Source organism: Meles meles, chromosome 15 (genome assembly GCF_922984935.1).
Source record: "Meles meles chromosome 15, mMelMel3.1 paternal haplotype, whole genome shotgun sequence".
Taxonomy (NCBI): Eukaryota; Metazoa; Chordata; class Mammalia; order Carnivora; family Mustelidae; genus Meles; species Meles meles.
The window spans coordinates 22213118-22229484 of NC_060080.1; the positions used below are offsets into that span (position 1 = coordinate 22213118).

Genomic DNA, 16367 nt, shown 5'->3' on the forward strand with positions numbered 1-16367 from the left:
TCTGGAGAAAACAGATGATACATTGAAATTGTAAGTTTATATGTCCAGAATGAACAATTCTCATGTGCCTGCATGGCCAGGGTTGTTTTTAAGGTATATCTATTTATTTAGAAATAACTATAAATTCGCAAGAGGTTTTAAAATAGTATAGAGGTCTTGCATACCCTTCCCCCAATTTCCTCCAGTGGTTGCATTTTACATATTGACAGTACAGTATGGAAACTAAGAAATTGGCCTTGGCACAATGTATGTGTATGCCATTTACCACATGCATCACTTCCTGTAACTACCACTGCAGGCGAGACACGGAATTATTCCGTGACCACAAAATTACCTGCTGCCTCTCTGAGCAGAGTTAGTTTTAAGATTAGAATGTTAATTTTGAGGAATGCCACGATGTAAGCTACAGGTGTTAAAATCATATGTACTGTGTTGATACACCCTATCAAAATAAGGGTGCATTATCAGTTTTGTCAATGGGTAAAGTCTAAGGTCTCATTTTTTTTTAAGATTTTATTTATTTATTTGAGAGAGAGACAGTGAGCGAGAGCATGAGCGAGGAGAAGGTCAGAGGGAGAAGCAGACTCCCTGTGGAGCTGGGAGCCCGATGTGGGACTCGATCCCAGGACTCCGGCATCATGACCTGAGCCGAAGGCAGTCGTCCAACCAGCTGAGCCACCCAGGCTTCCCATTAAGGTCTCATTTTATATTACATATATAAAATTTATATATTACATACATATAAATGCTGCCTTGCCAGCGTTTTCTGCATGGGTCTGTTGTATCTAAAGAACCAGTGTTTGTAAATTGTAACAAAGCACAGTAAAGAAATTTGTGATTTTTTTTTCCTTTGGCTTTTAATTCCCAGAACTCAAAGTTAGTTTATCATACCTAATATTTTGATCAGAGACACTTTTCTTTCCTGCTATGAAGTGAATGTTTTGAGATGTTCCACAACCACATGTTTTCACATTTTTTACATATTAAAGAATACCAGTGGGTGATCTGTGAGGGTTTTGGCAACATATTTTTTCCTTTTGTGGGTATTTTCTTAATAATGACATATTCTTATATAATGGAGAATGTGAAGCAGTTATCTTTTTTTTTTTTTTTTGGGGGTTATTGTAGTTGACCCCAAATCCCAGTAGGATTTTAGGAATCTATGCCTTATAAATTAAGCTCTGGCAGCATTTAAGGATATTGTGCCGAAAAGAAAAGAGCCATTCCATGAGGAGCTCCTCATTTGACTTAATGATCCAGGCTTCTATCATCTCATCCTGCTGTGGTTACATTGGAGGGGAAGGTGTATGAGGTTGGTTAAAAAAATAAACTGAGGCATATTAAAATTTTTAAGAATTGGAGCACATTCTACTGACCAAAGCTAGGGGGCAGGGTTTTTGTAGCGAAGACACAGAAACAAAGCAGGGGACTTATTTGACTGGCTGTAGCCTAAGAGGTTGCATTACTTGGGAAAGCCCAGTTGACTGTTTGTGACTGATTATTGTTCTTAATTTGGAGGCATTTATAGGAAATGATTGGCTTAGATTTCAGTTTGCTTAAGTCAGCTACCATGGCATGAGAGCCCCCTCCGTCTGGTGGCCTCCTTGGCTGATTACTTCTCTAGCAGCGTGTATTAGAGTGTAAAGTCCTGCAGAGCAGAGACCCGTATATATAGGAAATGTATTGGAGAGAGAGTGTTCTTGGAAGCGGGAGCTTCAGATTCTAATTCTGTCATTAGTTTTATGTGTGTGTGTAACTAGGTTTTCCCTGTGTCACTTTCCTGGAGGTAACCCTTGACACAAAGATAAATGAGATCCTGTGTGTGGGAAGCAAACAGAATTAAGCAAACATGGAGTTATGTAATACAAAGTATTATTATTATCATTAGTCTTGTGTTGTAAATAGTTGAAGTGAATTATGTTAGGTAGGGGCTCCATAAATTCTAGGTTAGTGTTGTTCCCGGATTATCTCTGAAAGTGCTGTTAATCGGAAAGTCCCTTATGTGAATTAGTAGAGGTTGGTGTCACTAAGATGCAGATAAGGAATGGAAAGCAAGGTGAAAGGGAGAGTTACTATTTAAGAGGGAGAAAGTGGTGCTTATCTTTCCAGGACTGGTTCTGATGGAGTTCTGAGCCGGGGAGAGCAGACTGTAGGTTGTCAGGAATGTAGGTGGAGAAAACAAAGTAAAGACAGTAGGTTTAGACATTTTTGGAGAAAGGAGGAAAAACCATATTATCTGGAAGGGGCAGTGGGGTCCCATGATCACCCCCTACTAACCGGATGACATGTACCCGCCTTCCTGTGAGGAGTGTGCCAGGTTCACGGTATTTGGTGGCTCAAGTAGGTCTTCAGGCATTTGTGACTGTGAGCATCTAACAATGTGGGGATTAGTATTGATGGAGCGATGTCTAGAGCTGTGCGGCCCAGTGTAAGAGCCGCTACCATACTTGCAAGGTTACTCCAAATTGAGATCTACGCAAACGTAAAATACATAACCAGAATTCCAAGAAGTCATACAAAAATGATCTCCTTAACAATTGTTACATTGTTTACATGTGGAGATGAGAATATTTTGGATATATTGGGATATAGTATTAAAAGTGATTTCACTTGTTTCTCTTACCTTTTTAAATGTGGCTACGAGAAAATATTAAACATCTTAAAAGGATGCATGTACGTGTGGCTTACATTTGTGTGTTGTACCGTCTTTCTCTTGGAGAGCACTGGTCTAGGAAGGTGGGAGAGGGGGGCCAGAGTGCTAAGAGAGGGATCAGAATATCTGGGGGCCCCGGAAACGTGTGGGCTTTTCCCATCCTGCCACGAGGATGGAGTAGGTATTCTGGCGATGCCTGTCAGCCTTCTGTGTGTAGCAGGACATCCCAGGGGCTTCTCTCATAATCCCTGTTGAATGCTGCTTGGGAGTTACGCCCTAAAGGCATTTGACTTGTAGATGGGTAAACTTGCACTTGCTGCTTTGAAAAAGGTGTAGTGTGGTAGTCAGCTGTGTTACACACGCTTCTAGAACTGACAGATTTATTTTTGTTGTTAACCACATGGAACTATTATGAGTTGAACATGATTTGAAATAAATGAACCCACGACAGGGGCTCACAGTTTTATTGTGTTTGTAATGGATTTGTTATACCGAATCTTGACCCGTATGTCAGTAGGTGTACTTAGGATCTTGCTAGCGGTAGTTTGTATCTCAGATTTTGACTTCATTCCCAAGAAGTAGTATATGTGTGTACCTAAATTAAAGACCTTAAAGGTGAATGTGTTAGCTTTTTCAGTGTTACTGACATACAAAAGGAATTTTGTTATTTTTTTAAATAATGGTACTGGTAGGAAATTCAGGCCTCTTTAAGCAGCAGGGTGCATCAAGTGGAGAAGACCAGTTTTATGGAGGCATGTGAAACACAAAGGAAATCCTTTCCATTTCTTTTGCCTGTCTTACGGAGCATCATCTGAGGAAGGACTGGAATCATGCCTCGTGCCACCCCCCCGCCCCGCCCCTGCTTCTGTTTGGGAGGCCACGTGTTTGTTCTGAAACCTTGGGTGCCCTGTTGCTTTTCCTCCATGACCATGTAGATATAGGGAGCACCCTTTACACAGCTTTCTCAGCCTGAAAGAGATCTACAAAGGTCTTTAAAGGACCAGATGCTTTCTTTCCATGTAGTAAGAGGAAAAAGGTGAAAGGATCCGGTATATGAAGTATGCTATCAGGAAAACTTCAGACTATTTTATGCTTTTGGAGCATGTACATATAACTTAATCCCTCCCCTCTTTCCTAAAAATATTTCCTAGTTTTTCAGTTATTTTCAGTGAATTTATGGTACCACTCACTCTCTTACTGTAATGACGCACGGAGGTTGTGTTGACTAGGTCAGAAGGCACAGAAGCCAAACACAATTCTTGCCTGGGAATGTGGAGTTAGCACAGAGAAAGTGAGGCTGGTTTCCTTATGAGTAACTGGTGGGTCACACGTAAATTTTTTCTCATGTTATCTAGTCAGAAGAATCAGAAAGTGGTAGGTACAGAGAAAGTAAGACAAAGCAGAAAGTGAGCAGAGATAAGACAAGGAGAAACTGCTGAGGGTATTCAAGTCTTTCGAACTGAAGCTGGGCTGTGTTTGTAGTCTTAGATTCCATGAGGTACCGCATAGCATTTTAAAAAGTTATCTTTCTTTTGCTCAGGTGAGTTTGAAATGGAATTCTGTCACCTAAAATACAGAATCCTAATTCAGTTACTTCCAAAAGCATGCGCTGAATATCTCTGTCAGAGCATCACATCATAGTATTTGGTTCGTCTGCTCAGAGGAGACTTGAAGCTCTGTGAGGCCAGAGACTGTATTTTGTTTGTCTTAATATCTCCGTCACCTAACCTGGCACCTGGCACAGTAGGTGTTCAGTAAATATTTGCTGAATGAATGAATGAATGAATGAAGGATTGAGTATGTGAATTATGAACATCTCAATGTGTACACATATAATTTGAAGATTCCTTTTTTTTTTTTAAAGATTTTATTTATTTATCTGACAGAGAGAGAGATCACAAGTAGGCAGAGAGGCAGGCAGAGAGAGAGGAGGAAGCAGGCTCCCTGCCGAGCAGAGAGCCCGATGCAGGGCTCGATCCCAGGACCCTGAGATTATGACCTGAGCCGAAGGCAGCGGCTTAATCCACTGAGCCACCCAGGCGCCCCTGAAGATTCCTTTTTAAAAAAGATTTTATTTATTTGAGAGAGAGTGGATGTGAGCAGGGGGAGGGGCAGAAGGAGAGGGGGAGAGAGAGAGAGAATCTGAAGCAGACTCCACCCTCAACATGGTCCCTGATTCAGGGCTCACCCTCATGACCTTGAAATCATGGCCTGAGCTGAAATCAGGAGTAGGATTGTCAACCGATTGCACCCAGGCGCCCCTGCAAATTCCTTTTTAAAAGTTTTTGAGTGGGTAATGTATTCATATTGTTAAAAAATCAAAATCTGTTAAAATACATGAAGTTAAAAGTCTCTCTCCCATCATTGTCTTGTGTCCACCCAAATCAGAGCCACCGTCCTTTTCCTCCTCCACCCCAGGTGAGCACCGGTATAGCTTTTTTCTAGGGTACCTTTTCAGAGTTTCTATATGCACATAAAAGGAAGTACAAATATATATATATTCCCCTCTTTCAATGCATATGGTAACATATATTATATACCATGTTTGGCATCTTGCTTTTGACCTAACATAGCTTAGGGATTATTTTTCCAAATATAGGGAGCTCCTTCATTCTTGTACCTGTCATCTTGCATGTGTTCAAGTATGTCTTATTATCAAGTGAGATAAATAACTAGAAGAGGAATTGCTAGATCAAAGATTATGTGTGTTTATAATTTTAATCTCTAAAATGCCCTCCATAAAGTTCATACTAATAATTTATTAATCCAGCAACAATATATAAAAGTGATTATTTCTCCACAGTGTTGTCAACAGTGTATTAACAGACTTGTAGATTTCTGTCAAATTCCACTTTGCATAATGGCCTGGTAGCTTCTGGACTAACCCTTCCACACATAACAACTCTAAGCTCTGGACAGAACATAACGACCTGTGCCTGAAGATGCTGGATGGTGATTGAAAGCAGTTAGATAAGGGATAGAGATTGATACCTGGTAAAGAGGAAGACGGAGCTTACGGGACAAAATCAAAACATCAAATATACATGAAAGTAGAGTCCTAGAAGGAGAGGAGAGGAGAAAAAGAGGCAGCAGGGAAATCTTTGATGAAATAATGCCTCCTTATTTCCAAATATGGTGAAAGACATAAATTTACAGATTGAAGAAGTTCAACAAACCCTAACCAAGAAAAATGCAAGTCAGAATACTCAAAACCACACGTAAAGAGAAAATCTTAAGTGATCACAGAAAAATGACACTTTATCTGTAGGTGAGCAGTTACTTGAGTTAACACTGGCTTGACATCAGAAACAGCGGAGGAGAGAGCACAGTGCAGTAATACCTTTAAAGTACTGATTTCTGCCAGTCTGGTAAAAAAAATGATATTCAGTTTAGTTTTAATTTGTATTCCTTTTGTTATGAATGAAGTTAAGCATTTTTCCATGTTTAAGACTTATTTGTATTTCTTTTCTGTATATTCATTGCCTGTTTTTCTCTTGGGTTTTTTAAATCTTTTTTTCATTAAGGTTCGTTAGCTTTTTGTGATGGGGTTACACGTACAATTTCCTCTGTCAGTTGTCTTTTGACTTTGCTGATGGTAGTTTTTTTCCGTCCACAAAATTTTTATACTCAGGCCATCAAATTTACCCATCATCCCCTTTATGGCTTCTGAATTTGGAGTCCTATTTGAAAGGCTTTCCCTGCTGCAAGGTTATAAAGGCATTCATCAGTGTTTTCTTCCTTATGGTTTCAATTTTGTACACTGAAATTCATTATCCACTTGGACTTTCTCCTCATATATGATGTGAAATGTGGATCTGACTTTATTCCTAGATGGTGATGCAGTTGTCTCACATCATCAATCATACACTAAATGTATTTGGCCCTAGTTCTGGACTTACTATTCTGTTTATTGATTTGATACCAGTATTAATGTCCTGTAATTTCTGTATCTTTATTATCCAGTGTAGCTAACCCCCTCTCATTGCTTTGCTTCTTTGAAGTTTTCCTGGCTGATATTATTTTTCCACATGGTCTTATGACTTGGCTTTCTAAGAGTTCTCACAAAGTAATGAACCCCAAAGCCTAGATAGGTCCAATCTTCCTGAAATATCAGAGCACTCTGCTCTTTCTTGCAAAAATTTTTCACAGGTTGTAACTTATAGGAGCTCTATTTTGATTAATGGCTGACATACCCCAAGAGGGCAGGGCCATGTTTCTTTGACTCATTATATTTATAATGCCTTGCTTAGGGCCTGACAGACACATTTTAGGCTCTTAATCCATACAAATGAAAAGGGTGAATGGATCTTGAGTCTTGAATTTCACCTCTGATTCTTTATTGCTCTCTCAGTGGCTGTGGTCAAGTTCCTTGACTGTTCTAGGACTAAGTTTTCTCATTTCTGAAATAGGTTTAAGGGAATTATATATATTAAACAGGGCTTTGGGATAAAAAAATAATGTAACATTAGAAAACATTTTGTAAAGTGTGAGATGTTGTGAAATCCTAGTTAGACTGACTTTGGCTTTCCTTTTCATATGTAATGGGTAATTACGCATTTGCCAAGGAATAGTCTGTAGACTTGGGCTGTTGGTTGTCAGAGTCCACTTGAAGAATCACCCTTATCCGACTGTCACCCTGTTAAAGTTGTAGTCGTTCTTGAGTGTTTCTTCACTTGTAGCTATCCAAGTGGTAGAAGCAGTCAGCTTCAGATGACAGCTTGTTTGTTGAGAAGAAAGTGAAATTTCCCTTTACCGAGCAACCTGGGTTTGGAACCCATTCTGCACGAGATGTCTACCTGTCAGTGCCTATCACGTGACACAGCTGCTGTTACCAGAAGAAAAGCTCAGACCTCATAAATTGCCAAGACTCAGAGTCTTGTTAGTTTAAGTTACTTGCCAATGTACTATAACTTGAAAAAAAGGAAGGATGCACATATTTATTGCTAAGCTGGGGAAATTGCCATTAAGGCAGTTGGCAGAATGGCTGACATTTTAACAGTCATAGGTCAGATAATTTTCTGCATCTATCCAAGAGAAGATTTGACCAAGGACTGACAAAAAAATCAAATTATTCTGTTCATTTGGCTGCATCTAAATGTCTCATTTTCAGCTTACAGGAAAGATTGCTATGGAAGCAATCGTTGACGTTACAACAGAGTGACCGTAAATTGCTTGAATAACTGTTGGAACTTCGAATATAAAAACACAGAAGAAGTCATCTGAGGTAGAACTCAGAATGGATTTTTCACTTATGTTTTGCTCCTTATGTAATTTATAGCTTAAGTTTTATATTAAGACATGTTTTAAATCAGCATTGACTTAGTTACCCAGAAGGAGATTACTTCCAGGTCACAAGGAAAATCAGTGGCAGAACTGAAAACCGAATTCTTGAGTCGTAGTTTCCAATGTTTCCAACAGTTAGAAACAAATGGAAAGTCTTCTTTATTCTCTCACTGGCAAAATAAAGAATGTATAGTCAGTTGGAAAGTAGGAGATCAAAAAGCACTTTCTGTGGTTTCCAGAGCACCGAATTCCTTTCATAGCCTTAAGTTTCTTGTATTATGTCATCTGGTTGTGTAAATCAGTCTGTTGCTGATAAACACAAACTCCTATTAGTCCTTGGATCATCTTGCCTTTTATTATGAGTTTAGTTGTAGAAATCAGTCTTTTGCCAATAAACATAAATTTATATTAGTTCTAGGATCAACATTTTGAGAGGGGATAAAGTAGGGATTGTCTTAAGTGTTTTTAAAGGAATGTTGGTCTAAAATAGCCAGTAGAATAAAAATATATTGTACAAACTAAAATAGGGCAAAAGAGCTAAAATGTAGTACATGGACCAAAATAACTAGCAGTTCACATGAGTCCAAGTGCTAAATATGTAATTATTTTTCCCATTACCTTATATGTACAAGGCTTGTTTTACTTTTTAAATCCCACATTTTACTCCTTTTATTGTTTTCAGAGAAAAAAAAATGTAGAACAGCCATTGAGTCTAACATGAGAGTTTTGAGGTTGCCATTTTAATTCACCAATTGACATTGTATACCAGTAGGTAGAAATGGCTGTTTATTGATTGTAGATGGTTTGTATTTCTAAATTGAAAATGAAGATGAATCGAGTTTGATTTATTATTGTCTATCCAACCAACTCCTTTGTGCAACCTCTTCTAACCCATTGGTACTTGTAAAAAAAAACCTCTCAATATTCCCAAGAGTGACTTAACAAACGTTCCATGTAGTTGCGGTTGTCATTTCGGTGTTTGCTAATGTTCTGAGTGATTGTTGTACATTCTACAGCGGTTAGGAAAAGAGGGTTTCTGGGCCCTCTCTGATCGGTGTTTGTGCTCGTTTGCTCCTTCTTGAACATCTAGGCTTATATCTGCCCCAACCCTTTTTACACTTGGTGTTCTCTTTGCCTGGGATGTTTTTCCTTCACATTCCACATGGTTTTCTTCCTCACCTCTTTCAGATACCTGCTCAGTTGTTGCCTTGTCAGATTATTCTCTAAAGGAGCTAAACTGTACCATTTGAGAGTTTTCAGCAAAGGAGGATCCTAATCTGACTGATGTATTGAAAACGTTGCTGTGTCTACGGAGACGGGAAGAAGCTTCCAGATGAATCAGCTGGGGGTGATGGCAGTGGTCTAGGCTGGAGATAGCCGTAACTCAGATCAGGTGGTCGTGCTGTGGTGAGAAGTGGTTAGACTACAGATCCATCGTGAAGGTAGGATTGACAGGATTTGCCGCCACTTTGAACGTAGGATGAGCAAGAAAGAGAGGCATCAAGGATGCTTCTGAGGTTCTTGGCCTGAGGGATTCAAAGAATGGAATTGCCATTTACTAAAATGAAGACTATCAAAGGAGGGAAATCAGGAGTTTGGTTTCATTCATAGTGGTTAGATAAATGAAACAAGTTAAGGGAAGGTCTGGGCAGAGATAGACCATTTGGGAATCATCAGCATATAAATGGTATTGAAGGGGCACCTGGGTGGCTCAGTGGGTTAAGCCTCTGCCTTTGGCTCAGGTCATGATCCCAGGGTCCTGGGATCGAGCCCCGCATCGGGCTCTCTCCTCAGTGTGGAGCCTGCTTCCGCCCCGCCCCCACTCTCTGCCTGCTTCTCTGCCTACTTGTGATCTCTGTCTGTCAAGTAAATAAATAAAATCTTAAAAAAAAATGGTATTGAAAATCTTGAGCCTAGATGAGGTCACCAGGGAAATGTCAGGAAAGGGAGAGGAGGCTGAGCTGTGGTGGTGTTCAGAGGCTGGGGCGGCTGTAGGGAGGGCTAGTGAAGTAAAGTCAAACCAAGAGAGAGTGGGATCCTGGAAACCAAGGGGAGAATGTTCCAGGAAAGGAGAAATAATCAGCCATGTCAAAACACTACTGAGAGAACAAGTAATAAAATGAGCACTGAGAAGTGACTGTTGGATTTGGCTGTGGGGAGGTAATTGGTGACCTTGATAAGCTGCTGGGGTTGACTGGTGGGTGAGCGGATGGCTGATAGGAGAAGGTGCCAGAGAGAATAGTAAAAGAAGAACTATACACCAGTTCTTTACAGGAGGTTGTATTGTGAAGTAGAACAGAGAAATGAGATGGGACCTGAAGAAAGGTAGGAAATTAAGAAAGACTTTTTATTTTATTAAAAAAAATTTTTTTGGTAAAGACTTTTTAAATGATGTGTGCATACTGATGGGAGTGAGTGGGTAAAGAGGGAAAAATTGATTATATAGGAGGGAGAGTGGGGACAGTGGTTCAGAATTTTCTTCTTTGATGAATGTCCCTTCCTCTATAGCACTGTACCAGCATTCAGGGAAGACTCCTCTGTTCTTCCCGCACCCCCCAATTTCCCACTGGGCTGGGTGCCCCTCCCATAAGCTCCCCTATCATTCTGTAGTGCTTTATGTTGTCCCTATACTCACCTCTTTCAGTCTATGAGCCCCATATTTCGGTCCAAAGAATCATGCTCAGTGGGCAGTGTTAGTTGTAGAGTCCTCTCGGAGCTTAACAACACGCCCAAAACATACCTTTCTAGTAATCTCGGACTGTAATAGAATGTGAGAATTTTATTAGGCTCTTTCACAAGCCTTCCCCTCCTCCCTGCCTTGGTGAGCTGTTTGTAGATCCCTAGGTGGCTCCTGACTAATCTTTCAAGTAGCCCGCACGTGTTGGCGTGCCCAGCACCCGTGACTCCTCCTGTTTCTCACCACGGGCATTTCTGGTGGCCCAGTGGCTTCTGTGAGTCTGTCTGGCTTGCCTCAGCGTTGAGTCTGTCCTTTCACTGCTCTCATTTCTGCTTTTCATGTCATGGGGTTAGGCTTGTGGCATTGAGGAAGTGCTCTGTCCTTAGCCAGAGGTCGATGCAAGTTGAAAGATGTTGTGAGCAGTCAAAAGACGAACCACTGTGCAGATGGTAGTTACCAGTTTTATCTTTTGAGCTCAAGGTTTATATTTCTCTTTGCTTTTTTGGGGTTTTAGGTCGGAGTTTAAAAATGGTGGCCAGTTGTTAGAGTATTTGTAGAAAGGCGTGGTGATGGGTGTGGAAACTTCTCTAAGAGGTGTGTAGGTATGCTTATGTGCCTTCGTCCACCGAGCCAGAAAAAAAAAAAATTTGTAAATACTGGCTGTGTTGAAGCATGTGTTATAGGAGTTTGGGGTGCTTGTTTTTTTTTTTTTTAAGGGGAGAAGTCAATGGAGTTACGGGGAGCTCTTCAGTGTTCCTCAAATATAAAAATGATAGAGATCCACTCTTTAGGGTAGTTCTGGATCATCCCCAAAGTTCTTTGTTCAAACAGCATGTCTGAGGGAAACCCAGGGTGTCAGAATCCCAAGCTGAACTGCAGGCTTGGCTGTGAAAGAGGTTGGAAGACCCAGGACCCCACCAGCTCCGGACCCTGCTCTGTGGCCTTTGCAGAGGTTCTTTGGAACCCCTAGGTGTGTGATGGCCCAACCAGAAGGCCCCTTCTCTACACTCTGACAAAGTTTTTTTAAAAGTGTTGCCTTAGCCTTGTCCATCAGAAAACAAAACAAAGCAAAACAAAACTTGTCATAGTAAAATGAAAGGAAGATTTTTTTCTTTCACATGAGGTTTTTTTTTTCCCCTTTAAAAAGAACATAGAAGTCATTATTTAGGCTTAAGTGTTTTAAATCTCTAAACCTCTGTACATCTTTCCTGTGGAGACTAGTTCATAGAATTACTGAAAAATATTAGTTGGTGATAATGATGTTAATAGATTGTTCAAGAAATTAGAATCTTATTTGGGATACCTACTGATAAACTGCTTTCTCTGGGCAGAAGTTTGACCTTTGTATGTACTTCCAGACACACTGTAAAGGATAGTGATATATGTCAGTCGCCTGTGGGTTATAAATCTTATGGTCTGAGTGCTTTAGTAAAAAAGAAATGAATCAAAGGGAGAGGTCTGTCTCTGTTGCTTAGATTTAAAAAAAAAAAATCATGCATTCATGTATTCTTTTTACACTTAAAAAACCCGAAAAGGTAATGTGACATTATAATTTTATTGCCCATTGAAAATGCAGATTTAAAAATTCTAATTATGCTTTTAGTAGCTAATAATTCAAGAATTCTTTTTGATCTTTCCCTGCTTTCCAACCTTCTTTTCTTGCTAATGTTTGGAAACCCAAATTGAAAATGCCTCCAGTTTGAACAGGTTGAACTTGTGGCCTTGGCTATAATTGTCACTTCACAATCAATTTCTTATTTTAATCTTATTATTATACCTTTTGTCCTACAGACTGGTGAATTTTCAGCTCGTTTCCTTTTGAAGTTGCCAGTGGATTTCAGCAATATTCCCACATACCTTCTCAAGGTAAAAATATGTGCTATCACATATGAGCTTTTAAATGTAATTATTTAAATGTAAATGAGCTTTTAAAGTAATTTAACTTCTAATATTTGTATGATTGGCTTGCCAGCATCTCTTTCAGGCAATGAATTTATTGAAAGTATTTATTATATGAAGATTCACTGAATTTGTTATTGAAAAACTGAAATAGTAGTCTTACAAGTCATTTCAAAATGAATTTTCCTTGTAAGGTAAAATTAGTGTAAGTAAACGAAATTTGGGGGAAAGTCACTATTAGTAATCTTACTGGGAGGAAAGACTCTCATGGAGATTACGTAATAGGCATTCTGTCTGCTGTGTTTTCCTTATTTGTGTCAGCAGTTCATCTCCGGCACCTTTGGAGCTGGTCTGTTGAGAATCTGTTTGGACCAGTGTGTGTCGTGCTGTTTAAGATGTGATGCAGGCAAGGTGTGGCTGGGAGAGCAGCCACCTTGGGGCGGGGTCCGAAGATGCTTTGCACAGAGGAGGCACATTCCAGGTGACTAGGCTCGGGTTAGTGTGAAGGAAAACCACGTCAGGGAGCAGGTTCTGAACGTGAGGCCTGGGTCCATCACAAAAGAGGATTTGGGTTATGATTTAAGCTACGGCTAGCTGTCCTCAGCCCCGTATTTCAACCTGTCGTCATATAACTTTAGTCTAATGTAAGAATAGTTTCTGCCTTCCTAATTTGATGTTGTTCAGAGCATCAATGGTATTTATAACAGTTTAGAGAGAAGATAGAAACCTTGTGCAAGTTCTCCTATATGTTGTAGTAGTTACTCATAATAGTAGATACTAATCTTATTTTTTTTTTAAGATTTTATCTATTCGTTTGAGAGAGGGAGAGTGAGAGAGAGAGAATGAGCAGGGAGAGTGGCAGAGGGAGAGGGAGAAGCAGACTCCCTGTTCGTTGAGCGGGGAGCCCGATGTGGGGCTCCATCCCGGGACCCTGGGGTCATGACTTGAGTCGAAAGCAGGCCTTCAACCAACTGAGCCACCCATGCGCCCCAGATAATAATCCTGATAATGATTGGAAGTATGGTCTGGTAGAATATAAACTATAGACCGTAGAAGAGATTGGGGAACACTTTTCCTTATACATTCCACTCAAGGTGGGGAAATTGTTTTCTTTTCCCTTAAGTAAAACATGGGATTTTGTGCCTCATTAAACTTTCATTTTTAGTTTCTGGTTGACTAGTTTTCCACTCTGTATCCAAGGGTTATGAAGTGCAAGTGAGAATGGAAGTCAGCGGTTTATGTTAGTTTCTCCACCCTCCTGTTGTGGCAAATATACATATGAGATCTGTGATTACCAAGCATAATTAATTTGGTTTTAGCAATTATTATGCTCTATTAGAGTGGCAAGCAGTCTCCTTGGTAACCCTTAGATTGCAGACTCATTGACCTCCGTGTATTCCAGTTAAAACTCGATTTCAGTTCATTTAAAACCAGATTCAGTAGTATATGAGAGTATGTTGTTTGTATAATCACTTTAACCCATAAATTTACAGTTATAGTATCTTTGTTTTGTTTCATTGGGCGTTAGCTGTTTGAATGGTTGTCTTATTTGAACCTGCCTCATGTTCTTGAAGGTCAAAGGAAAAAAATCCGTCTTGGATTATAATCTAATTTTTTTCTCTTCAAAATCAAATTTCCATATTTTCTGTTCTAAGAGTTCTAACTTTATATTATTATGTGCTTACTTTCCTTGCCGGTCAGACAGGAAAAATAGTGGAACCTATTTGGCAAAATGGGAAAGTGTCCCCTCCCCACACACCCCAAAGTACGACGAAATGACATTTCTACTGTAGGTGAAATGCCTACATTGCAGCGCCGACGTCTTTCTGCACCTTTAGTCCGTGCAGAGAGAGTAAAGCAACAAGGCAGACAAACAAACAAAAAAAGAAAGAAACTATTGTATAGTACAAAACACCAGGAAAAAAAAAACCTGCATCCCTGAAGGAATCCAGAATATTTGTTGAAAATTTTAAGATCTAAGTTCCTAAAGTTGGTTGTATCATAACCATTTAACATTTGGCTGTACTACTCTGAAAACCAAGTTTGCCTTAGGAACTGATTTACGTATTATTAGCATGTGGATGCTTCTAATCTGATTATCAAGCGCTATGTATAGTCTCAGTCCCAGAATAAACTCTTCAGTTTCCTAGGATGAGGACACTGTTCGCCAGTTTCAGTGTAGTTTTACATTGCCTTCCCAAAGAAATGGAAGGTGAATGGAATAGCAGGGAGTTTGACCGCATCCTGATTTGCTACAGTGATGTCATTATACCATCCTGAAGCCATCATCCACTTACAAGTTTATATTTCCAAGCATACGTCTTTTATCCACTAATAGAATTTTTTGATGTTAGAATGACAAAGTCACTTGGTATTCAGTGATAGGATTTTACTTAATACTATGCTTTAGGCATATATGGTTCTTACATGGGATGGAGTGAGTTTATTATGAAAATGAGTCCTGACTTCAGTGTCTAAATTTTATTCTTAGACGAGGTAAGTCAGTAGGTTAGATAAATCATTTACGTAAGAACTCAGTCAGTAAAACAAAAGAATACCTTCTGTATTAGTTAGGATTCTTTATTTGTAGATGGTAGAAATCTAGCACAAACTACTCTAAATGAAATGGAAAATGTAGCTCAAATCCTCTATTTCCATAGTCCATATAGCAGGAAACGGATTCCATGTTGAACAGTCCAGATAGGCATAGATCAGCTTTCCCGGGTCTGTCCCACTTGGACCAGGTTCGCATCCTTGCCCTTCTCAACTGGTAGGTTCATGTTGAGAAGTTGTGATCCCCAGGATAAAGGGGGGGATTATTGAAAGGACAAAAGCGTAAGATTCACTACAGTTACTAAACCAGAGAAAGATTGTTTTTTCTTAAAGAACTAGTCATGAGGCTGAATCATATGTCATTAGAAGATGCTGCCCTTGATTTTCTTCAGGATGTGGTGAAAATTGACATATATATTCTTGTCTTTATTCTTATTCTGAGAATTATTAAACCTGAGTATATGATGCTGGGAAAGCCTATTTTTTGTTTTGTTTTGTTTTGTTTTACTTCAGGAAAAGCATACTCTGTAGTGAGATAACTAAGGAAAAGTTCTAGTTGTCTACTAAACCTTATCATCTGAGCAAGAAGTACTCAGAAACTCGGAATGTAGTGTTTTGGGGAGAGGAGAAGCTTAACTTGTAAACATGGTATGTGTGTGTGAAGTAGCCTCTTAAAATAATAAGCCCGTTTATTCAGAATATAGTCAAAATTTTATAGTTAGGATCCCTGTCGGTAGCGTCATACAGAAATATCCAGGAAAATTGCAGTGTCTCACTGCCCTAGAGGGAGAAATAGTAATCATTTCCTGCTGATAGTAGATGTGACAGTATAACCTTTAAAAAATATCAGTGCTAATAACTTTCCTTTGTTTGATACAACCATATTGTTTGTGTAATTGTTTCGGTCCAACGGCTCTAACAAAAACCCCATAGACTGGGCGGCTTAAACAACACATATTTATTTCCCACATTTCTGAAAGCTGGGAAGTCTCAGATCGAGTCACCAGTGGATTCACTGTCTGGTGAGGGCCTGCTTCGTGGGTTGTAGACAGCCATTTCCTCGCTGTATCCTCGCGTGGCCAGGAGAGAGAGCTTCTCTCTCAGGTCTCTTCTTAAAATGCTGCCAGTCCCATTATGAGGGCTCCAGTCACAAGAGCTGATTACTTCCCAAAGACCCCTCCTCCAAATACTGTCACCTTGGGGATTAAGGATCATTATATACATTCTGGGGGGATATTAAGATTTTATTTATTTGAGAGAGCGAAAAAGAGTACAAGGTGGGAGTGGGGCACAGGGAGAGGC

At 39.7% G+C, this 16367-nt stretch overlaps 1 protein-coding gene across 1 annotated transcript in view; it reads left to right on the plus strand.

The window, feature by feature from the left end:
* The window catches only part of BABAM2 (BRISC and BRCA1 A complex member 2), a 409960-nt gene that overhangs the window by 137521 nt on the left and 256072 nt on the right, over window positions 1-16367 (plus strand). Inside the window, exon 6 of the mRNA XM_045978616.1 lies at window positions 12405-12479. Within this exon, the coding sequence (XP_045834572.1) occupies window positions 12405-12479 (75 nt within the window). The remainder of the gene's footprint in view (window positions 1-12404; window positions 12480-16367) is intronic.